The following is a 24,970-nucleotide window of genomic DNA, read 5'->3' on the forward strand; positions in this document are numbered from 1 at the left end:
GCTGGGGCCGGACTCTCAGGGTCTGGTCCCACGGCTGGGGACGGGGGGAGCGTGGGCCCCGCCCTGCGTAGAAAGTTCCGTGTTTTACACGAAAGCACATGGAGGTTTGAGAGTCTCGGGGTTTGGAAGAGAAATCCTGAAGGCGAGGAAGGCGCAGGGGGAGGGAAGAAGGAAGGAGGAGGAGAGGCGAGAGAGGTGAGAGCCAGCAGAACAGTAGGCAGGCAGGCGCTTCGGGCTGGGCGGGGCTTTCCTCGAGAACACCCGCCAGGACGCTCCGTTTCGGGGTGCGTGTGTGTGTGTGTAGGTGCGCGTGCGTGAACACGTGTGTGCCCCCACATACACACACACGCACACGGCTCGGCCATTTAGGGAAGGTCAGGGCGAGGCTGTCCCACGGGCCTGGGACTGCCACCTCAGACACTCCCTACTCCCGGCCCAAGCTCGTCACCCACCCACCACCCGCAGGGGGAAAAGCACAACACAGCTGCTGAAAATTGCTGGTTGCCACGCGTGCTCCTTCGCAGCCCCCATGCTGGCTGTCACCGTGACAGCGCCTCCTTGGGTCACATCTGGCTGGTGGGGGGAGAGGGAGGGAGGGATGAAGGAGGATCCCAAAAATACATCAGGGACAGCAGCAAAGTAAATTATACCTATTCCCCTAGCCCCACACCCACCCACCCACTGCCACCCTGCCCTCAACTGGATGCTATGGGAGGCGTTTCCATAGCAACTTGAGGCGCGGGTTTGAAGCTCATGTGATGAGGCTCCAAAGCCCAGTTCCACACAGTCATGCGTCCTATGCTGCCCGTTTGCAGAAGGGTGTCTCTGTCCTTGGCTGGCCAGAGGGACTCACCCAAGATAGAAGGACCCGTTAGGGCCGCTTTTGAATTCGATCTGCTTTACTAAACGAAATTAAATTTGCCCAGGTAGAGTAAGCTCAACGCCCTTTGTCTCACAAATTATCCAAAACCGAGTTCTCATTGAGGATGAGCCTGGGAGATGGGCTCCAGCGTTCCACCTCAGTTTCAAGGAGGAGTGATTAGACACTTTGCCTTTTTGGAAAGTGTCACAGCGTGGCCACTCTATGGGGCTCTAGCGGCACTGCGTTGTTCAGTTTAGGTCTAGTCAGCTTGCCTACACTGAGCTGGATGTTACTGTGTCTGAGTCCCGAGGACCTGGGCACCCCCGGCAAGCAAGGAATGCTCAATACTGTCTGTGGGGTACAAGGCACGAGGGCGAGTTTCAGCTGGTCCTGCACAGAGACGTACACATTTCACGGCAGCGCTGGGTCTCGGCCTGCCGACTCTACCCCAGAAACTGGGAGAAGAGGGCTTTTGAATTGTTGAAAAACAATTTAGAAGCTTCAATGCCCAGAACGCGCAAAGCATCTCCGAGCCGTTCCAGGACTCCTCCTGGTCCGGGAGGAGGTCCATACCTCTCCTGGCACTAGTTCTTCCCAGTCTGGCAGCTCGGCTTGCTGGGAAGGCATCCACACCCCTCTCCCTCCCAAGCAGCCTCTTAGACCGTTTTCAGGACGGCCAAATCCATCTGACTACTTGCAAAACTCTGGTTGCGATGGTATTTTCAAGCCTGGCAACAAGCATTTTCCACCCAAATGCTGGAGCACAGCACCGGGCTCTAGCAAGTCAGTTCTCACGTGGAAGCAGGAGATACCACAAAGAATTACATCTTCTGGAGTTTTTACAAATGATGGACCTGACTCTGCCAGAATGGAGACAGACCAAGTATGACGTGTTTGCTTACGGGGCAGAGGCTGCGAATATCTGGCAAAGCAGTGCTGGCTGCTGGATGATAAAGGAGCATCTTTAAGGTGAAAGGAGACTTACTGCTGAGTGGCTGGCACTCGAGAAGTGGCATTTCTGAATAAGCATCGCATAACCAGCAGAGCGCTTTGTCAGCAGTGAAGAGGATGGCAATGCATTTGTCTGATGGACCATTCTGATATAACGAGATTAGCACGGGAAATAGAAACATGATAGCATGCCATGATGCTACACGATTCAATAAAAGTGGTTTCTTCTTAGAAGACCAGGCCTGGGTTTTATCTTTAGCCCTAGAAATTGAACTCTGTGCCCTTCAGCTCTCTTTGGGGGGCAGAGGCAGGACACGGATGGGAACAGAAGGAGTCCTACAAGGGAACAGGAGCTGAGGACCCTTGGGTCGGGATCGGCCGTGTCCCCACGGGGCTGCCAGCCAGCGTTTCTCACTATGGAGGACAAACGAAAGGTGACACTTGTCTTGGGCTGGTGGGCAAAGAGAGACTCATTAGGGTGAGAGTCTCAGGCTTTGTTTCTCAGGCAAGACCTAGAAGAAATCGAAGGCCCTCATCGGCCGTTCCACCCCGGTATGCGTGTGACCACATCATGGGAAGACGGAGAAGGTGGACGTCAAGGAGAAGCCGGCAGTCTGCGGGCTCCCTGCCCCCGCCCGTTCCCAGCACGTACCCAGTAGAGGACGTCGGTCCAGCCCTCCATGGTGATGCACTGGAACACGGTCAGCATGGCGAAGGCAAAGTTGTCGAAGTTGGTGATGCCGTGCTTGGGCCCATCCCAGCCCGGCTTGCACACCGTGCCATTCTGGCACTGCCGCCCGTGGCCCGTCTCCAGGGCACAGGGGGAGGGGTCGTCTTCTGCTGGGACATCTCAAATGGCGGGGGGAGAAGAGAAGGAAGCAGGGGGTGGGGGGAGAGGGACGGGCAGAGAAAGAAGAGAGAAGTTAGAGAGAAAAGTGATGGGCGAGGCTGGTGGGACAGCAAACGACCCCAGCGGCACCAATGCAGAACACAGTTACATCAATGCCCCAAACACGAAGCGAACGACACAAGGCACTAGGTATTCATTTTGTGTGGTCATCAACTCAGAAGGTCAGTGCTTTCAGCTAATTGTTGTAAAACTCTTTTCTAGCCTCAGTCATTGAGTTCAAAGACAGGAGGGCTGTTGGCTGTCAAATGGGCAATGAGGGCATAACTATGATGCAACCGCCCTGAGTGTGAGACATCCTGGAACGTGGTAGTGAGTCCTCGTCTTCTTCGTTTGGTGGTTAAGTATCTGTAGAAACTTCCGCTGGAATGCCAGAGTTTAGGGCGAGGGCATTGTTGACTGGAAGGCTCTTTCACGTGATTGGCCGGAGATCCCGCCCAGTGATGTTTTCTGACTCCACATGGGTCCGTGACGTATTACAAGATGCTTTACCAGGGATGCAAGTCACTTTACAGTGGGTGCCCTCTTGATGAAGGAAGGAAAATAAATTCTGATGGCGGGAAAAGTACCTACTGCAGAGCTTTATCCCAGCCCCTGAGCACAAATGCCACTGCGGTATTTTGTGCATGCTGCGTGCAAACTTGTGGACCGCCCTTTTCTCCAGCATTAGGACCTTTCAGAAGAGAAGACCTGTCTTGACCTCTAATCAGGACAGAGCAGCGTGGGTGATGGGGAGGGCGCTCCCCAGGTACGGAGCGCTCTCGGCTTTTTCAAGAAACAGCATAACATACCCCACGGCCGCAGGCTGTGCTCGGGCCAGGAACAGCTGCTGGGAAATTAGTGAGTTAAGATATTTGTCGTGCAGAGATCGTTGGTAAATTGAACTAAGACTTGGCTGAGTTAAGAATTTCCATTTTGGTAAAATACTGAGAGTCCTGGTCCCAGCTGCGGGAGGTAACAACGTGGAATTCACTGAAGTTTGTGAAATTAAGGACATCGTCTTATGCTTGTAGGAAGAAACGGTAGTAAACAGAATGGACCTTAATTCTAACAAACAGGTGACTGCCTCCGACTTCAGTGAAGATGTGCCCCCGAGAGAGAATTTGTTTGTCATCCCTCGTTTGGGGATTCCAGGCCACCAGGGATCTCTCTGGTTTCAAACGTACCCAAGCAATCACGGGGCAAGGACCTCTGTACAGAGACTGTGGGTTGCTGGGCTGTTTCTCAGTTTGTGGCTTCAAATCGCAGCTGTTCAGGAGGAAGACAGCAGAGGAATATTAATCCTTAACTAAGGGGTGACTCTTAGGGAGGTGGACTGAGCTGAGTGGTTGGAGACACATGCTGACTTGTGTCCTCTTGGCTTTTCCCTTTCTCTCTCTTTTTTTTCTTTTTTTCTTTAAAATTAATTAATTTTTCCTACATCTTTATTGGACTATAATTGCTTTACAATCGTGTGTTAGTTTCTGCTTTATAACAAAGTGAATCAGTTACATATATACATATGTTCCCATATCTCTTCCCTCTTGCTTCTTTTTTTTTTTTAAATAAATTAATTTTATTTATATATTTTTGGCTGCACTGGGTCATTGTTGCTGCACACGGGCTTTCTCTAGTTGCGGCGAGCGGGGGCTACTCTTCGTTGCGGCGCGCGGACTTCTCATTGCGGTGGCTTCTCTTGTTGTGGAGCACAGGAGCATGGGCTCAGTAGTTGTGGTGCCTGGGCTCAGTAGTTGTGGCACACGGGCTCAGTAGTTGTGGCGCGTGGGCTCTAGAGCGCAGGCTCAGTAGTTGTGGCCCACGGGCTTAGTTGATCCGCGGCATGTGGGATCTTCCCGGACCAGGGCTCGAACCCGTGTCCCCTGCACTGGCAGGCGGATTCCTAACCACTGCGCCACCAGGGAAGTCCCTCTCTCTCTTTTCAACAGCCTCACCGAAATATAATTTACATGCCGTACAATTCATCAGTGAACACGGACAGCTCAGTTATTTTTAGTAAATTTATAGAGTTCTCCAGCCATTGCCACAATGCATTTGGAAACGCTTCCGTTGCCCCAGATTCCCGAGGCCCTTCTCCCATCCAGCCCTGGCAGCCACACCTGCTGTCTGTCTACAGATCTGCCTGCCTAGGAATCTCATATCGACAGAATCACACACGAGGTGGCTTTTTTCACGTAGCATCGTGTTTCGAGATCTGTTCCTTTGCACGGCCGTACATATTACTGTGCGTTTATCTGCTCGCCCGCTGATGGACAGCAGGCCTGCTTCCAGGCGGGGGCCATTGCGAGCAGCTCGGCTTCTGGCTTGTTCCGGGCCTGGTGGTTTAGGTTGTGTGCCTGTGTGATGACCAAGGCGCTCCCTGGTCCCTGAACTGTACGGGGGACAACAGTGTCCCCATCATTTCCTACTCTGGGGTCTAACCCCCAGGAGGCCTCCATTCACGTAACGGAACTCCAGTCATAGTTTTTTGTGACTTTTGACATTTTGAAATCTTTGGAGATTTGGATGTGAGGTTAAGTAATGGGAGGCTATAAAAGGATGGAACCTGAAAAGTGAATCTCAGACCTCAGGAATACATGAGAAAGTGGAAAACAAGCACCTAAAAATTGGGAGTAGGTAGACTGTCAAGCCAAGAACCAAACAGGCCATAAACTCTGCTGGGCCTCACTTGCCTAGTGACCCGCTTTCTAGAGTGACGTGTTCAGTCACTGTGACAGAAGTGCTGGGATGATGAAAGATGAGACCAAAGAGAAGGTGAACAAAATAGAGGGAAACTCGTGTTTCTTTTTCTCCGGCCTTGCTTTCTAGTGCAATAAAGGTGTTGCTAATCTCTGCACTATGACTGCTAATCTGATAGTCCCCCTGCATCTCAATTCCTGAAAACAGGCCGAAGTGAGGAAAAGGTGAAGGCTGCCAAACGGAGTTCTGAGTGTCCTCAAGGAAGGAAGACGTATCTGAGGGGCTTTACAAATGTATGTTGAAAAGAAAACGGCGTCCAGGGGACGTGATCTCATTAATAAAAGAGAGAGGATGAGGTTCAGAAAGATGGTCTACAGGATCAAGTGCCACTCTGCTATTTTAAATCTGTCTTGAGCAACAATAAAAAGAAGATTTGAGAACAATTAAGGGGCAATAATTATCTGGTAAAAATAGGTATCTATAAAAAGCACTAAAGGGAACACCCGACAGATGTGAGCACACACAAATCAGTGGGTCCCGGCGACATGCACTTGAGGGTGAGGCGAAATTAGCTTGAACGTGAAGACGTGTTGGAGTCTCAGCAGAGCCGTGAATTCCCAGAGAGGAAAATGGGAACACGACGTTGGAGAAACAGCCAAAGCCATACGGGCTCCCCATTGTAAAGCAGAAATGAAGAGAGGTGGGGTCATTCTGGAAAGTCCAAATTAAGTTTGTGGTAAAAGAAATGGAGGCACAGATGAGGAGGGAGTTTGGAAGTGCAGTTAATACCCAACGAGAGCACGAAATCTGGGAGAGCACCAGCGAGGGCCTTCAAGAAGAAATCACCAAAGACAAAACCAATGACTTTTTTAGGCCCCAACTTTAAGGAGTGACTAGATTGAACGTGATTTCATTTCTGGGTTTCAGCCAACCAATTCTCTGCCAGTCTCAGGGGTAATTACTGTGCTTGGGAGAGCTATGCAGAGTGACCTGGCTCGGACTGCGACCAAACAGATGGGACGACCAGAAACAAAAAGGACGGACATATGGTGATGTATCTGTTGAGGAACAAGGGAGGCGCCTTGCAGATGCCTCCGGGATCGGGGGACATCTCCTCTCCTGAGACCACATCTGCAGGGGCTGGAAGGGGCAGCCTGGAAGCAGAACAATGGTACACCGGCAGCTCCAGTGCTTTCTGGTATGGATTTGATAGGAAGCATGGCTCAAAATCCAAGGTACCCTAAAATCTACGAGTTCACAAAAGAATCCCAAAGTGTAAAAATAATCTGACGTAAATTCCATAAAAAAACCAAGACGAGGACTCACAAGCGCTTTTGCATAATCTAAGTTTGCAGAAAAATAGAGGAATTCACTCCAAAGTCTAAAATTAAAAAAAGACACCCATTCCAAAGGTGATGCAAACGTCTCCAGAACGCGTGGGGAGTGGTTTCAAAGATACGCTCCGGCCGTGCTGAGTGCGTCCGGATTCCCGTACACATCCCTCTTTGTCAGCGTTGATCAGTGTGTAGATGGAAGGGGCCCCCATAACACGAGAAGGTCCCTGGACGGCCATCAGACGCGGTTCAGATGCAGGCAGTGAGTGAGCGCCTGAGTGCAGGGTGCTGGGCGGAATGGCCTCTGCAGCGTGTCCTGGGCGTCCTTCCCGCGGGAGGCCGGCTCCACGCACAGAGAGGTCCCTTCCTGGCGGGGCTGACGGGGCTCCTCTCTCGGGAGCGCGTCCCCGGGGTCTTTCCTCGGGCACCCTGTCTCCCCGGGCTGATGGTGTTTCTACGATGGGGGCCAATTTTCTTCCGAACCTGGTGGGGTGGGGTCGGGTGGAGGTAAACCCATCACATAAATAACCCAGGCTTTTTCTGGGAGGAATCAGGAGGTGTCTCAGGTGCGTTTCCTGGTCTGCTTACCCTCAGGGATGGACAGTAGTGTGTTCCCAGATTGGCCATCCACTCGGCCAGGCCAGTTCTGCTCTGTTTCTTGAGAGCACGGAGGCTGCGGAAGGTCTCGGCAGGCCTGTGGCAGCCCTTCCTCCAACCACCCCCATCTGGCACAGAGGAGCCCCTCACCCTGTCCATCACGCCCACCGTTTTCTGGCTGTTTGAGGCCACTGAAGGCAGGACCACAAAGTCAGAGACTTCCAGGCGGTGCGGGCACAGCCCCCGTAGGATCCTGCCGACCGCGGAAAAGCCACTTTGACTGCTTCCCCGTCGGGTGGCAGAGACAGGGGTGGTGTGGGAGCAGCTCTCCCGCTCAGCGAGGACAGACGCGTGGAGGCGCGGCCACTCAGCACAGAGTCTCACCGCATCTCCCCACCACACCTTGGTGTGCAGGTGAGAGCCACTGCACCGCCCATCGCCCGGCTGATGGGGCCTTTCGGACCCGGCATCCCTGCACTGGCCCGAGGAGTCTGGGTCAAACGGGCCGTTGGCCATTTCAATACAACGGCATAAATTTTAGACGTTCTGTGGTGGCTCTGAAGCAGGTCTTAGAACGAGCTCTAAGGAAGCCACACAATTAACATAAGTTTACTGTTTCTGGGCAGCTACAGGTCGAGCCCAACAAAAGGAAGGATCTGAATTAAAGGGGAGAATGTTATTCATTGCATTATTGGGTATTTCTTTAAGCAAGGCTGGAAATCTCAGCATTTTAACTAAAGTCAAGATCGAATTCCTTCAATTTTAAAAGTTTCTTTTTTTAACGTGACAGTTTATTTTATATAATATGACCCAAGAAATTCTCCCTACAGTGAAGAAATGGTCTCCTCTTAGACTTGCCATCAAAGAAGTAGAAACAATTGCGTGAGTCTGTGACTACAGGTTTACAGTTTTGGGTTTTTGTTTCGACTGTGGCCACGTGCAAACACCCGGCCAGTGCGTCCAGATCACTCAGATCAGGGGATCCATTTGGTTTCTAATTATGATTAATCCATTTCACTGCCTCCTGTATGGATGCTCTCCCCACCCCCGGGGAGGGGGGTCAAGTTTAATTTACTGCCTGGGCTGAGCGGGAGTGTGAAGCAGTGGACGCGAAGGGGAAAGAAGGTCTCGCAATGCTTCAGACAGATGCTCCCCTTTGTGCCCTAAGGTGCCAGAAACTAGGATGAAAGATCTTGTTGTTTGGAAAAAAGTCACATAAGTCGAACACGGCTAACCCCGTGCAGGGGTATTTTTTTTTTAAACGAGTTTTTGTGTTAAACTACTTCGTTTAAAAGCCGTGTTGATCTCTGTTTAAATGTTTTCTTAAAGGTCCAGCTGAGACTTCAGTAGCTGAAGACAGTAGTTTGTCGCATGTCGGTCAAGCCCAAAGTCCAGTCCTACCGGCGAGAGCCCAGCAAGTAGCACGGCTCGTTGAATGCGCTGATTTATGGAAGGGACGCAGAGAGAGTGTGTCAGAGAGGACGGGCCGGTGGATGCCCGAGGTACAGACACACCTCCTGGAGGAAAAGGAGTTTTCCTGCTGGCCGTCCTCCCCACCTGGACTGGGGGCCCCGGACGGGAGGCAGAGACACCGAGACAGACGACCCAGGGCTGTGACGGGACAGCCACCAGCTGAGGGCGAGGCCTCCCCCCGAGGGCACTTTGGTGACAAGCTACACGGGGGACAAGGGGGCAGACACATATGGTCCCCAGGTTAGCTCCGATTCTTAAAATATTCAATGTTGGCTAGGCGCCTCGTTTAAAGAATGCTTAGCAGTGCCGGACAACACTCGTGTTTAGCTATTTTAACACAGACTCATTTTAGTAAAAACAAAAATTAGAACCGAGAGAAAAAAAATACAATCTTTGCCTCTCCTGGCCGTGGAAACGCAGGTGCTCGACGGCAGGGTCTCCCCAGCTGGCCGGGGGTGGACGGCGTTCCCCTTACCTGCGATGCCCTCCTGGTTGTAGCAGGTCTTGTGCATTTTCCCCATGAAGAGCTCCAGCCCGATGATGGCGTAGATGATAATAACAAAGAGCACAAGCAGGGCGATGTGCAGCAGGGGTACCATGGCCTTGATGATGGAGTTCAGAACCACCTGGAGACCTGCAACGGCAAAGCCGACTCTGTGCACCCACCGCTACTTGGAGCTCACGCCGTCTGCCGTGACCCTCTCCCCGCCGACGGGTCTCGCACCCCAGTTTCAGGTAAGGAAACCGAGGCGCCAGGTTACACGGTCAGAGAGACACCCCGGGGGAGCTGGATCCAGGTGGGCCTGACCCCAAACCTCCCCAGGAGCCACCTCCAGACGGAAGGACAGGAAGATGCTGTCCTTCTAAGGGCATTTCAGTTGGGGAAGATGGAAACAGTCCTAGAGACGGATGGCGGTGACGTTGGCTTCGTGCCACTGAACTGTGCACTTAGAAGTCAAACGGGACATTTTGGCTTGCATCTATTACCACAATAAATTGTTTTTCAAGTACCCAGATCCCTTCAGGGAAAAAAAAGGGTAAATAAAAAACATTCTTTCGCAGCCGGTCTTGTCTGCACGCCCCAAGGGTCTGCAGACTTACACCACTGTCTTCTGGGGAGACGGACCCCTCAGTTATAAGCTGAGCCATAAATATCAACCCAGAATGTCGCCTGTTTAAACGAGATGTTGCACACGGTCATTGTAAATGGCAGTTACCCTCAAGCCCCCAGGTCTACCCCAGGCCCCAGAAAGCCGTCCGTCAACGGGTGGGTGCTGTCTCCACGCCCCAGGAGGGAAGTGGGGGAGGGTCGGGCTCCCCTCCCCACATCAGGGGCCTGCCTTAGACACAGCACAGCAGGACCTCCTCCTCTGAGTCACCCCCCGCGGGCCACCTTTTGTGTCTTTCACCCACCAGCCACGGACACCCTTCCACCTCTCCCGCACTGCGGACGTCACCCCTGCTCACCCATCGCCCTCGGCGCTGGCGAGTGAAGGCTGGGCACCCTGACCCCAGGCCCCGAGGCGGTCCCCGGGCCTTTGTGACCTGGAGGAGTGGGGTTCACAAGTCCAATTCGGAGAACTCGCCCCAGCCATTAAGCTAAGCCGGGGAGAGGAAACCAAATAAGAGAAATGCTAGAATAATTTCACCTGTGAATTAATGCGAGGGCTCTGCCACCTCCCAGTAGAACAAGATGCTTTCAGATCCAAATGACTCGGTTAATTAGCAGGTTGTACACACATCTGGTGAAGGGTGCGGAGCCACGGAGGAAGCTGACAACCCAGCCGCACAGCGACTTTTGGGGTGTCTGCTGGGGCGCTGCTCACGGGAGGAGACGGAGGTCCCCGGATCCGGCTGCCCAGACCACGAGGGGAACGCAACCAGGCCTTCAGTGCCACGTGGCAGAGAATGGGGGGGCACGGGATGGGGAGACCTCCTCCTGCCCTACAAGGCCCTGGGCGTGGGTCCACCCTGTCCCCCCGGCCCTTGTTCTCTGGACTCCTGGTCAAACAGTGTTTCTTTCAGACTCAAACGTGCCATCCTTCGACGCGGGGCCATTGTCGGCGCTGTTCCCTCGGCCTGGAACGCATTTCTGTAATTCCCTCCAACGTTCCCTTCTGCTCTCAGCCCAAGCATCCCTCCTCCGGGGACCCTTCCCCAAGCTCCCAGGGCAGAGACGTCTCCTTTCTTACATGTCTTCTTAGAATCAGTTCCTTTGCTTTGGAGCGTGAGTCTCCCTTTGGAATTACATGTTCATTAAGTGGCTTTCCAACATTTACACCCGGCTCCCACGTCAGGCTGAGTTTTGTGAACGCGGAGACTGTGGGCCCTTCTGGCTGTTTTATCGCTGAGGCAGCTCTGCAAACAGACAGGCGACTTTCCCGGGCCTGCAGGCCGGGCTGCGGAGAGGCCCAGAGGAAGTCGAAGCAGCCCGTGCTTCTGTCCACCGCTGGGGGCCATCAGAGTGGCCGCCGGACGCTCTGCTCCCTGCCATCCCCTGGGGTTGGTGGCCTCGCCACACCCCTGAGCACCAAGGCCCGATCTGGGCCCCCAGGCTCCTTCCTCCCACTGTTACCAAGTCCTGCCAATTTGCTTTTGAAGTGTTTTACACAAGTATAAATACCGTTTACTATGTAAATAATACATGCTCATTACACAGGAGAAATGCTTATTATAGAGAGATTAGAAAACACAGGGGAGCAGGAACAAAAAGAACTCGTCCGTCGTCCCACCGCCCAGAGGGGACCGCTGTGAGCCTCTCGGGGTATATTTTGGACACTTTGGCCCCTGGGGTCGGCTACTCGGTGAGCTGGTCTCCCTGCCGTCTGGTGTTCATGCCGCTGTTGGGATGCTCAAGCAGAGAGTGTCATGTCCTTGGCGCGAGTCCTCCTCCGATGCCCTGTCACCCGCCTCCGCGTCCAGCCTGACGGCCCCTGACTCTGGCTCACGCCTCACTCTCCAGCCACAACTGAGCCCCGAGCTTCTTTGGCCACAGGCCTCCTCGCGTCAGCACAGGCTGTTCCCCCAGCGGACGCTGTTCCCTGCCTGACGCACGGCCCCGGCCTCACGTCCTCTCGTCTGTGGCACACAGCAGGGACTCTGCATGCCGGCTGCCTTCAGGAAACCACTCCATTCAAGGATCTTCAGGAGACACCGAGGTGTGTCATCGGGAAAAGGCCGACTCGCGGAGTAGGAAGGGCACAGGCACGGAGGGGGCTGTCAACGACCTTCACAGGATTTAACCTGCTGTTCTGGGGAAGAAGAGCTGGCAGAATTCAGCCTAACTATGGGGATGGAGCCAGGACCAATCAGGAAGATTTAGGTTCAACACAAAGACTGTCCAAGAAACAGACCTAAGGTGGAGCAGGGTGCTCCAAGAGGTAGTGAGCTCCCCGTCCTCAGAGGGATAAGAGCAGCGACTGAATAAGCTCTTGGAGGAGGAGCCTTGGTGGGGATTCAGCCAGTGGGTAAAGGATAGCCTCGGAGCACCAAAGCCCCCCGCCCTCATCGACCTGTAATGAAGACTTATTGGGGGCAGGTGGATGACCCCAATTCCCCTGGCACAACCTGGGGAGGTAGGTACTGTCATTAACGGTATTTACAGAGGAGAAGCGTGAGTTCTAGAGAGGTTAAGGGGCCTGCCCATGACGTCACAGCTGCTGGCAGGGGTGGGCACAGGGCTTGGTGCCACGTGGCCTGACTCCAGGCCCGGGGCTGCACGACTGGGCTAAACGCCTCCCGTGGGCCCTGGCCCGGGGCTCTCGGCCTCCATGATCTGCATCTGTGAAGCAGTGGCACATGATCACGACATCTGCTGGGCAGGCGGGGGGCTCATCCTGCTGCCAGGGGGCACCCCGCGGCCTCCGAGGCCCTGGCCGCCATCCTCACCGCCGGCCCGGGTCGGCACCCCAGAGCCCCCCCGCACGTAACTGGCTCTCAAGGCCTGCGTCTCAATGGCTCCTCCTCGGGCGGGCTCACAGAAACAGCTGTGCCCCCGAAACAGCTCCTTCTGTTCCCATTCCCCTCAGAAAACACAGCGGCTTCTCCGCACCCAAGTGCTCTCCTCTGACGGGCCGGGGACGGGACCCCCGCGGGAGCCCTGGGGCCAGGCCAGCCTGGTAGAGAGCTGCGGGAAGGTGGCCCGTGGACACGAGATCACTAAGGGCTACGCCCACCGTGAGCCTGTGTTCCGGGCCCTAAATCAGGGCGTGAGACCAGACAAACACACGTGGACTTACGGGGACAACAGGACAGGGTATTTCGTGCAAGAACAGCGCTGGAAGATGTCGTTCTGGAAATCCGGTCTCTCATTTGCAGTCTGTGCAGGTGACCTCCTCTTAGGGGATGAAACACCCTCCCGCCCGGGAAGCCCGGCTGCCAGGTCTTCCAGGGAGAGGGGGCTCTGGGGAGTGGCTTCGCTAGATGCTGGGATTAGGGAAGGACGGAGAAAAAGCAGAGCTGGCAGGCACGGCCTTTCCTCTTCTCCCTCCACGTTGCTGTAAGGCCTGGACCACTGTCTGCATTCCTGCTGTGCTCAACTTGAGAATTCCAAGTTAGGAAAGACTTAGAGGGTCTGTGTACGTAAATCATGGTGTTTTCCCTTAGAAGATCAAGAGGAACCATCAATTATGGAAAGCAGGCCTGGCACCTTCCTTCAACAGTGTTGAGATTGGCCTGGAAACGTTGGCTACAGGTGATGCTGGCCCATGATGGATGCATGGCTGAGGGCTCTTCTGTTTCATCAAGGAGCATCTCGCCCAGCCCTGCTCTGGTGATGGGTTGTTCCGCTCGGGCCCCAGGGGTAGAACCAAGAAGGAGGGTGGCAATGACTTGATGAGCAGGACCCCGAGAAAGGAGGACAGTGAGACTCGTGGGGCTGAACAGCGCATGCAGGTGTGTCTGAGGCAGAGTCGGGCTTGCATTGAACTTCCAAGTCACCTGGTGTAAAGGGGGACGGTGACCCCAAATCAGAGGTCTTTGCAGATGTTGTTTGATTTCATTGTTCAGATTCTGCGTGGACTTAGAGCTTCTTGGCTGGCGGCTACGAAGGCACATTTCATGTCCCAGTTATTCGGACACCACGGTTCCAGCCAAGTGGTAGGAAAGCATTGAGAAATGACCGAGGAGGCCTGATCACAGCTCCACAAGGGAGTGATAATGAGAATCACTGAAGGGGGGTGAGTCTGGGCTCGGCAGGATGGTGGTGGGTACAAGCTTCTCACCGATGGGGGCTAAGTTGGCCAGAACAGGAGGAGGACGCTGGGGCCACCGGCCTCGATGCGCACATTTTCACTTACACACGGTCATCTGTTGAGCTATGTTCCACGGGCCACCTGCTCCCCGGGGTCACGGGCTCTTTCTTGTAAAGGAGGCCAAACATGAATCAAAGAACCTCACAATCGGTACAGAATCTCAAACCACTTGAGTGCTTTTGAGGAAGAGACAGGGTGTCATGAAGGCCCCCATGTGGCTGGAGGGCGGAGCAAGGTGTCCTCGGGGCAGTGACACGTGAGCTGGAGGCCGAGTACGAGGTGACGAGGACCTGGCTGGGTGGGCAGCAGGTGGGTCCAGCAGGGGGGCTTGTGCTTCCCCACGGAGAAGGCCGTCTGCCCGGCTAGCAGGGACACCTGGCCCCCCACCGTCTGTCTGCCTCATGCTTCCCTGGGCTTTGTTCTGCCTCTTAGAAGAAATACCTGGAAGATCTGGGAACCCAGTCGACCGCTTCTGTGTGAATTGTGAGGAAGCCGACGTCACTTTCAGAGAAAACAACTCGGGCAGCACAGAGGAAGGTGCTCCCGACGCCAGCCGTCCTCGAGTGTAAGGTGGAGGTGGAGCCCCTCCTGCACCGTCCAGAGAGGAGCCGCGGGGCCCAAACGAGGAGGGTCCTGGCGTCGAGGAGGATGCCGCAGACCCAGGAAGCCCAGATGGACGGGAAGTCCCTGCAACCTCACACCCGGAAAAGCTCTTCTAAGACGGGACGAGCCCGGGCCAGACGCAGCAGCGCTTTCCCACGGAGCTGCAGCCCCACCGGCCCCTCTGCTTTCGGGGGGCCCAGCGCCCCTGCTGCCCTGGGAGGCCTCAGCCACTCCTAGACAGTCATGGGGCTGTCGCCGGAGCCGGGTCACATCCCTCTTTGTCAGGTGCAGTCGGTAAAGCCCCAGATACAGAAAGCACTCCCGCTCGCGGGTACACGGACTACAGCTCTCTTTACTAAGGTCTGACTCTGCTTTTTCCCGGACACGGCATCGCTGCAGAGAGTGAGGCAGGGCCGTGCCTGCCCCCAAGGGGAGCCCTTGTCTCTCCTTCCAGCAGCAGGAAACGCCCCCTGCAGAGTCCCGCCACCATGTGCCCATGGGCACAATGGCAACCTTCCCCCTTGATGGCGGGCCGTCGTCACCACGCAGATGGACCAAGCTTGCAGCCTCAGAGGTGCTCACGGCCACCCGCTGGCCGACCCATGCCTTTGCCACTGACATCACTGTTCTCGACAGGCTCAACGCCACTGATTTCTCCCTTCTTTCCAAAACTCTCTCGTCCTTGTCTCCGTGATGCTCTACAATTTCAGCTCTTCCCACTGCACAGCTGGTTTTATGTCTCCCGTCTTCCCTCCCTCCCTCTGGACTTTTACTCTGGGGAATATTACAAAGACGAAAAGGATGCAGTCCCTGCCCAGGAAGGGCATCAGCTAGAGAGGAGGCAAACGTGGAGACAGCTAATCGCAGAAGCGGGTGACAGTGGGCCTAAGAATGAAGCCCAGGACTTCCCTGGTGGCACAGTGGTTAAGAATCTGCCTGCCAATGCAGGGGACATGGGTTTGAGCCCTAGTCCGGGAAGATCCCACACGCTGCGGAGCAGCTAAGCCCGGGCGCCACAGCTACGGAGCTTGTGCTCTGCAGCCCATGAGCCACAACTACTGAGCCCACATGCCACAACTAAAGCCCACGCGCCTAGAGCCTGTGCTTCGCAACAAGAGGAGCCCCCGCTCGCTGCAACTAGAGAAAGCCTGCACGCAGCAACGAAGACCCGACACAGCCAAAATTAAAAATAAATAAATAAAAAAAAAAAAAGAATGAAGCCCAAAGAGCCGTGGATGCACAGAGGAGGGAGAGGCGGCCTTGACCTGGGAGAACAGCAGACGGTTCCCTGAGGAGGGGGTGTGTGAGCCATCAGGCGTGAAGCTTCTCTCTGCCCCAGTTTGTCTTCTATCCCCTGTGTCTCTCTCTCTAAACTCTTTCTCTCTAAATTCTCTCTCTCAGGAAATCCATTCACTTCACTCTCTCCTAAAGGCTCAAGTCACCACCATTAGGTGAGTGTGAATTTGCAACTACACACCCTTTTGCTCTCTTTTTTTTTTTTTTGCGGTACGCTGGCCTCTCACTGCTGTGGCCTCTCCCGCTGCGGAGCACAGGCTCCGGACGCGCAGGCTCAGCGGCCATGGCTCACGGGCCCAGCCGCTCCGCAGCATGTGGGATCCTCCTGGACTGGGGCACGAACCCGTGTCCCCTGCATCGAAAGGCGGGCTCTCAACCACTGCGCCACCAGGGAAGCCCTGCTCTCTCTTTTGAATTCAAGGCTTGTTACTCCACAAGCTTACTGGATCTTCCACCGGCTTGTCCTCCCAGCTCATCACACTCCAGAAACAGTCCTGAACTCGCAGCCTCCCCCTAAAACCGCTCCCCACAAGGCCCCGCACTTGGCAGTCACCTGGCTTACTTCCTCAGCAAACGCAGACGGTGCTTCCTCCACGGCACCCGTCGTATCTGCCCTCCCAGAGCAGCCACTGCTGTCCTCACTGACTCCCACCTGGACTGGTGACCGGGCTTCCTGGTTCCAGTTCCCACCCACCCCAACGCATTCTGCAGCCCTGGCCCATTGCTCACCCTAAGATGGCCCTGCTCGGAAACCTGCAGTGGTTCCATCATAAAAGGCAGACTTCAAACCCCCTTCTGCTCGAGCTGAACACAGTAGGTGCTCAAAACTTGTTTGCAGAAAGAATGAAAACAGGTTACAAGCAGCAGGACAGGGGGTCCCAGCAGGAAACAGGTAGCTCCCAGGAGCAGGAAGGAGAGCAGTCTGCCAGGGGCGGGGCTTGAGGGGAGCAGCCGGGTGGCCTGCAGGGAAGGTCTGGGGACGTGAAAACCCTGTCATTGACTGAACCCAACTGGAAGGCAGAGGGGAGGCAGCCTTTGATGTAGCCCAGTGGTCAGCCCCGCAGGCCAGAGAGCAGAGTGGAGAAGGTGAAGAGGGGCTATGACAGCAAATGGACAATGTGGGGCAGACAGGACGGTGAGCACGGAGTGGTCAGCTTTCTATGTGCACCATCGTCGCTCTAGTAAACCAGGAGCTTCTGAGCTCTGTGAGCCAAGTCCTCTCTTAGGGAGGGTGATCAGATAAACGTCCTCTGATTGTAACTCACTAGCCACCTCTGGGACCTCATCTTCCATGGTCATGCCTGACTGGAGTGAAGAAATGCATGTTGTATCAGTATGTGTGGTTGTGACTCTCAACATCATCGTCAAAAACAACAACATCACCATCACCATCACCACCATCACCATCATCACCATCATCACCATCACTATCACCACCACCATCACCATCACCACCATCATCACCATCACCAGCATCACCATCACCACCATCACCACCATCACCATCACCATCACCACCATCATCACCATCACTAGCATCACCATCACCACCATCACCATCATCACCATCACCATCACCACCATCATCACCATCACCAGCATCACCATCACCACCATCACCATCATCACCACCATCACCATCACCACCACCATCATCACCACCATCACCATCACCACCATCACCATCACCATCATCACCATCACCATCACCACCATCAACGTCCAGCATCACCATCACCATCAGGTTGAGAGGACCAGTTCGCACTGGCTAGATATTGGAGGCATGATGAATCTCACAGATCACGTTTTGTAGCTTCATTTGGCTAACGAAGGAATGGACACTTTTAATGGCCTCACAGTATTAATGGCTTTCAAGAGAGAATAGGTTTAGAGCTAGGAAGGCAGTAGTTTTCTCTTGGGTTAAGGAGTAAGCTCGTCACATGGAGGTTCAAGGGTGCCTGATGTAGGGAGAAGCGCTCTGGCCTGGACGGCTCCTACAGTCTCAAGCTTCATTATTTTTTTGCCTGTTCTTATTAAGATGTCCTTATTCATTAGAGCTTTTCATTTATTTTTAATTTAACCTTTCCATCTTAATAAATTTCTGCATCCCGCAAGTGTTTTGGTGAGCACTACCGGAGGGTTTTGGCCTGGGAAGGGGATGGTGGATACTCTGCTGCCTAATAAATTATCAACTGTAAGAGTAATTAAAATACCAACCTTCATGTTGAATTAATTGTTTGTATTAGCAATATGAGTTGGAAAGAACTCAAAGGAAAAATATTAAAAAATTCTGATCCAAAGTGAACAAGAGCGATGGCAACACCAGCTCCCATTTCCTGAGGACCCGGCATAAGCTGGGCACCGGGCGAAGTGCTCTACACATCATTTCCTTGAATTCTCCAGCTATCTTGATAAAGAGAAACGGGCCGAGGCTTGGGTACGACCGATGACTTGTCCAGGAGCTGGAGTTAGAAACCAAGCCAACTGACCCCTAAGCCCTCCACCCTCAGCCACCGTCCCAGCAGAAACGGCAAATGCGCCGCAGACTCTCTGACCCTGCACCAGACAGATGCCGGTACTGATCACGGCCTCTTCCTTCTGGCCCCGGATGGGGCCTCCCAGTCCTTCTCAAAAGTAAGTCTCTCACGGCGACTCTGATCCATGGGAAGTGACTGGATCGTGATCTGCCACCCTGTATATGCTGCCTCCCTGCTGGTGACAAACTGTCTCTTTCTGCTACAGGAAAACTAGGATGCAAGCTTCTTTTGGCACCTGCCAATGACGTAGATGCCTGGGTCTGCACTTTTTCTTCTGTCTTAGACATTCTGGGGAAGACAATTGTGAAATATACATCCAGAAAAGTGTAAAAAATAAAGATGTTACGGTGTATGATTTATCACAAAACAAAGCCACGTATCCATCACTCAGATCAAGAAATAGAACATTACCCGCTCTATGAAGCCCCACTCGTGCCCCTCCAGGTACTACCCCCTCCTACAGCAAGTTAACCACTGCACTATACTTCAATAAAAGTTAAAATGTAATTCACCACATCAGTAAACAAAATCCCGAGTCTATCAATAGATGTAGAAAGAACCCATTTCATAAATTCAGCCTTTATTCCCCAATCTTTTACATTCTTTTCTGTATTTTCCATTCTTTTGATTCTCTGTGCTTTATTCTCAATATTCCCCCTGGCCTTGCCACAGCTCAATAATTTGGTTTTCAGCTGTGCAAAATCTTTCAATCAATTCACTGCATTTTGTTTCTTTTCAGCTGTGCGACTTGTGGAATCTCAGTTCCCAGCCAGGGACTGAACCCGGGCCACGGAAATGAGAGCCTGGAATCCTATCCACTGGGCTGCCAGGGAATTCCCAGTTCACACTGCATTTTCATATTTGATATTGTCTTCTTCATTTCTAAAATTTCCATTCGGTTCTTTTCCACACCTTCTGGTTCTCGGGAAAATTATCGACCTTGTCTTTGATCTCTTTGAATATAGTAAATACGGTTATTTTCAAGTCTATGTCTGATAATTCCAATACCTAGATTCCCTGTGGGTCTGTTTCTATTGTCTATAGTTTCTGCTCCTTTTCATTCATGTCACCTTGTCTCTTTGTGTACCTAGTTATTTTGTATTGTGGGTTAGGCCCTATCATTGCAAAACTGTCTTTCAAAATAATTGGAGAACCTGATGATGTTACCTTTCTCCAGAGAGGATTCATATGTTTTTGTTAGGCATCTTTTCTAAGTTTTAGAAAAGAGGAGATTTAGAATATTTTGCCCAGCGATTTCTAATCGTCCTCAGCAGGACAGTTAATCCAATTACGTCACCTGCCATGTTCAGAAAGCAAAAGGGAAGTCCCCTCATTGCATGTGTCCTTACTGTCCCACCCCAGAACGAGGTCACTGGGTCTTTGAATATATGGACATCTTTTAAAGGGTTGGGAGATCTCTGCCAGTCAAATTCTCTTCGTGTCAGACCCTGGACGGGACTCCTTGGAGTGAAGTTCCTGGGGACCCACTGTGTACAGAGCGATGTGGCTGATAATAGGATTAAACAGGAGGGAGTCACGGTTTGGTTACGGCTACTGCTGGGTCTCACACCTCTCAGAAAGGTGTAGAAGGTGCAGCTTTCGGGAAAATTGGAAAGTGTCTCCAAGATTTTGGTGGCAAATGAGATATACTCACTGTGAGCTATCAGGTTGGATGAGTCCCTAAGACAGCCCTGATGATAGCTCTTTAACTCCTTTCGAGACAAATACCATTACACCAGGCAACTCACAGCTTCCTCTTCCCGGCTGTCCTTGAGGTGGAGTTTAACAGAGAACCAAGCTTGTTTATTGCTGACAACTTATGGTGATGCTACAGCATGAATTAACCTTTCTATGCATGTTCTTAGGATTCCAGACTGACTTATTTGAAATCTGGCTCAAATCACTAAGGGATCAATAGGGACCTTGGCACTGATCAAATTTTCTATTAGGGAAAATCTCCAAACGTATGCTTAGTGTTTTAAAGAGACTTCAGATTGACTGGAAAAAATGCCAGGCTGTTTCCTCTCCTCCACTAACAGCTGTGTGACCTTGGCAGTCATGTCACCTTCTTGGGTCTAGGTTTCAACATCTTGAAAATGAGGACATTGGATGAGAAAGCCCACTCTGGCTCTAAAATTTGCTGGGTTGTTATTTTCTAAATATCTTAAGAAAGATTCTAGTACCTTTCCTTCCTCCAACTACTACTGTCCCTTATCCACAATAAGTCCTCAATAAATGTGTGACAAATGAATTAATATATAACTTGTAGAATATAACAGAGCATTATATTACTTCAGAAATGATATCGTGTATAACTTATGTAACATATGTAACTTACACCTGCTAACATGCTAGTCATTCACTTTGTGATTTAGAAGTACACTTCCACTTCCAAAAGGAGGAACTGGTATCAGATGAGCCCTTTCACCATAAACATTACAAAACTGGACAAAAATATTAGCGGCAGGTGTCTTCCAAAACTGAACATAAAGTAGCTCAGGCCTGTGATCCCTGAGAGAATTGAACCTCAGAGGTGAACACAATAATCACCCTGGTTCTCTGCAAACGGTTTCCTGACTGCAGTGCAAAGAGCAGACAGACCACTCCAGTCCCACTGGTCTGAGAATCTGGGCACCTGGCATGGCTGTGGTGGGACAGCTAGGTATACGGGGCCCCAGAAGTTTGTGTAGGTGTCCCTTGTGTGTCTATGGCCCTGCCAGAGTGGAGGGATCGAGTTAACATCTCATTAAGACTCTAGACAACCGATATGCCAGAAAGGGTACATCTTAGGAGACAGAACCTTACCCTGGAGTAAGATGCCTTCTAGACCCATCCTGACAAGATGACACTGAGCTCTGACTAGATCTGAAAGGGAAACGAGCTGGGAGGGGAGGGGCCTGGGCTTTTGATCAATCTTCACCGGCAAGCGTAGAACCATAAGTTCATGGCAGGGCAGTAGGTAACTGAACTGCCTGCTGAAGAGTCAACCCTTCAATTGAGGAAGGTGAATGAATCCAGGTCTCTACAACATATGACTCATGATCCCAGTATTCAGAACAAACCACCAGATACATAAAGAAACAGGAAAATGTGACACATAACCAAGAATAAACAGTCAAAAGGGACTGAAAATGAGATTGCTCAGATGTTGGACTTAGCAGAAAAGGATTTTAAAACAGCTTAAAGAATGTGTAAAGAGTTAAAGGAAAATATATTAAAAGAATGAAAGGAGTATATGGTCTTAAACATAGAACAGATAGGGAATTCCACAGATAGATGGAGACTAGAAAAAGGAGCCAAATGGAGATTCTATGACTGAAAAGTAACTGAAATGAAAAAGTCATTGAATAGGTTTGATGAAGATGGAGGTGGCAGAGGAAAAAGTAATGAACTGGAAGAATAATAGATAGAAATTAATCTGTGGACACAGAGGAAAAAAGACTGAAGAAAACTGAACAAAGCCTTGGGGACCAATGAGATAACAGAAAATGGCCAAACATAAGTGTAATTGGGGTCCCAGACAGAGGAGCGTGAGACTGGAGTTGGAAAAATATATTTGAAGAAATAATGGCCAACAACTTCCCAAACTTGATGACAATCTCCAATTTATGGATGAATCTGAGCAGCTCAGAAAACTCTAAGCAGGACAAATGTACAACAAGGCACATAATAGTCAAGTGCTGAAAACCAAAGATAGAAAATCTAGAAACAGTCAAGAAAAAAGAAGCATATATACAGGGAACCACGATGAGAATACTGGTGACTTCTCATCGGAGACAATGGAGGCCAAGAGAAAGTGGAAAAGCCTCTCCAATATTCTGAAAAAAAAAAAAATCTCAGCCAAGAATTCTATATCCAGCAAAAATATTCTTCAAGAAGAGGATAAAGATATTTTCAGATAATAAAAGCTGAGATAATTCAGCAGCAGCAGACCTGTGCTCTAGAAATGCCAGGGGATGTCCTTCAGGGTGACGGGAAATGACACCAGAAGGAAACTCGGATCTACAGAAAGGATTAGACAGTCCCAGAAACGGTAAATAAGCAGGCAAGCAGAAAAGGCTATGTTTTACTTTTTCTCATAATTTACTTAAAAGACAATTGACTGTTTAAAGCAAGAAATGTTAACAGTGGGGTTTATAAGAGTTGTATATGTAGAAGGTGTGTAAGGCTCACATAGGGTAGAGGGTTAAGTTAAATTATACTAGTGTAACCCTCTTACTTTCGTGACGGGACACTTAAAATGTGTGAGTTTTAGTGAATATAAATTATGCTTTAATAAAGTGGATTTTAAGAAATCAAGTGTGGAAGTTCCCCTTCCTCTAATCAGCCCAACTTGGAGCCTGAGGTTGGCAGACAGGGAGTTGGACCCAGACATATCAGTAGCTAAAATTTGCTGAATGCATCTTACATGCTGACCGTAGTTCTAAATGCTCTGCAAGCACTTATGTATTTAATCCTCACACCACCACCACAAGGTGAGTGCAATTTTAACCCCCATTACAGGTCAGGACGCTGAGGCACACAGCTAACAGGTGGTAGCTCTGGGGATTTGAACCTAAGGAGTGGGACCTCACTGTTGGCGTCCTCAGCCACTCACTGTCACAAGCCAGCGGGAGGGGACGGACCAAGCGTCACAGGCGGCTGGGGCTCGTGTCCTGCGTATCAATCACTTCATGGGACACTGGCCTCGCTGTGTCTTCACTTCCTCTCCCCTCATTTTTCTTTCCAGTGTTTATAAAGCATGTGTCACGTGTAAGCCTAAGTGGCCTTTATTATGACCATTATTTTAAATTAGGTGACAGTCACCGGGCTGTTGGTTGTGATTTCAGGTTTGGGATTTCCAGGGAAGGGCCAGCCACTAAGGAGAATCAACAATGGGGCTTCCTGAGTTTAAGAAGCTCTGTCTCCTGTGGGACCTACACCACTGGCCACAGCCCTGGGCACAAGGTCAGTGCTTGGGAAAGAGCCCCCTCTGGACTGATTGCTGGGAGCTGCCGAGGGTCACACCCGGCCCGGGACTCGGGCTAGAATTAGTGATTCCAAAGGAATTCTCAGCTTACGGCTGTTCTCTGTCATTGAAGCGCAGAGCGATACTGCTCAGAAGAACTTAAGAGCGGAGAGAGTTTAACCCTCTCCTTTCCCAGATGTGAAAACTGAGGGTTCGAGGTTAAAAGGTAGGTCACATGTCTGGCCAGACTCAGATCCCTGGTGTCCTCGCTGCAGGCCCAGAAAACCTCCCACTTCACCACGAGACCCGCAGGGGCAAGAGGACCATTTCTCATCAGCCCCTATGGCCAGGGTCCAGGGACCATTGAAACATAAATAAACCAACACCTGAAGTATCGCCTGCCTCTGGTGTCGAGTGCCAGGCATGCACCTGCTGTGAAGCTGTGTCTCCTCCAATGACAGAGTCCTGAGTCCTGCAGGGGGTGTCCCTGCCCTGGAAAACAGCCTGAGCCCATCTCTCTTCACGGCTCCGGGAGAAGCACTCGGGGCCATACCTGCCTGTCTGTAAATAGGGCTCCTGTCCCCGCTTTCCTGGACCACTGGGCCGTTTAACCCACCAATAAAGTTCTTGGAGCCGAGAGCCTGGCACAGATGTCCAAAATTGCATTTAGCTGGTGGTAACCCTGACATTTATCACCGCCTACGTTTTGTTCTCAAATCAAAACGGGACATCTTCCTCCTGGGGGAGTCTGTGCACCTCAGGAAACAGGAGAAGTTTCTTGCTCAGTATGATTTTTTAGCTGCTGCAGGTAGAGCACAAACAACGGGGTCTTTCCAGGTTTAGCCTCGTGCTGTCACCGATACTCAACAACTTCTCCATCAAACTCCATGGCAGCAGGACTGCAGCTTCTGGAACGTGCTCCCTGTTTAAACGAACTTGCTTTGCTGTGTTTCTTTTCTCAGGACGGGTCACTGTGGCTCATCACCATCCAGAAAGCCTCTCGTCAAGGGGCAGGTTTACAAGACTCTTTGTCGCTAGAAGCTCACGGGGCTTTACAGGTAAAAATCCCCCCCTTCCATGGAATACCTGTCATTCATCCCACTTGGTAGGTAGAGAAACTGAGGCAAAGCACAGAGCAGGGAGCAGAAAGGTCGGCGGCAGAGCCGGGACTGTGACTGTTCCCTCCCAGCCCCCGGAGCCTGGGCCCCTGGGAGACACCGTCAGGGAGAGGGGCAAGAGCTGCGGGATGGGGGAGGGGCCATGGCTGTGCTCAGGAATCCCGCGTCGGAGGGGCGAGCGTGGATGCCTAGCTGCCCGGATGCACGAGAGGGGTGCTGGGGCCTGGGCGGGGTGTGCGGGACCCCATCCTGAATCCTGCCCTGCTCCCGAGGGGCAGGCCGGCCCCGGGGAGCCGACCTCAGCCTCCTCTTCCCGCAGATGCCAACCTGTTTGGAATGTTAAGAGGCCAGGCTATGCACGGTGTCCCAGAGGGCTCTGTGGGCTGCGGGGCTGGGAGGTGGGGGGCACCCACACC

The 24,970-nt window shown here is 52.1% G+C and overlaps 1 protein-coding gene across 1 annotated transcript in view; it reads right to left on the bottom strand.

The window, feature by feature from the left end:
• The window catches only part of CACNA1C (calcium voltage-gated channel subunit alpha1 C), a 465,580-nt gene that overhangs the window by 147,809 nt on the left and 292,801 nt on the right, over nt 1-24,970 (bottom strand). Inside the window, 2 exon segments of the mRNA XM_029204130.1 lie at nt 2,466-2,662; nt 9,276-9,434. Of these exon segments, the coding sequence (XP_029059963.1) occupies nt 2,466-2,662; nt 9,276-9,434 (356 nt within the window).

The sequence above is a fragment of the Monodon monoceros genome, unplaced genomic scaffold (genome assembly GCF_005190385.1).
Source record: "Monodon monoceros isolate NGI ecotype Baffin Bay Population unplaced genomic scaffold, NGI_Narwhal_1 Super_Scaffold_6, whole genome shotgun sequence".
NCBI classification, from domain to species: Eukaryota; Metazoa; Chordata; class Mammalia; order Artiodactyla; family Monodontidae; genus Monodon; species Monodon monoceros.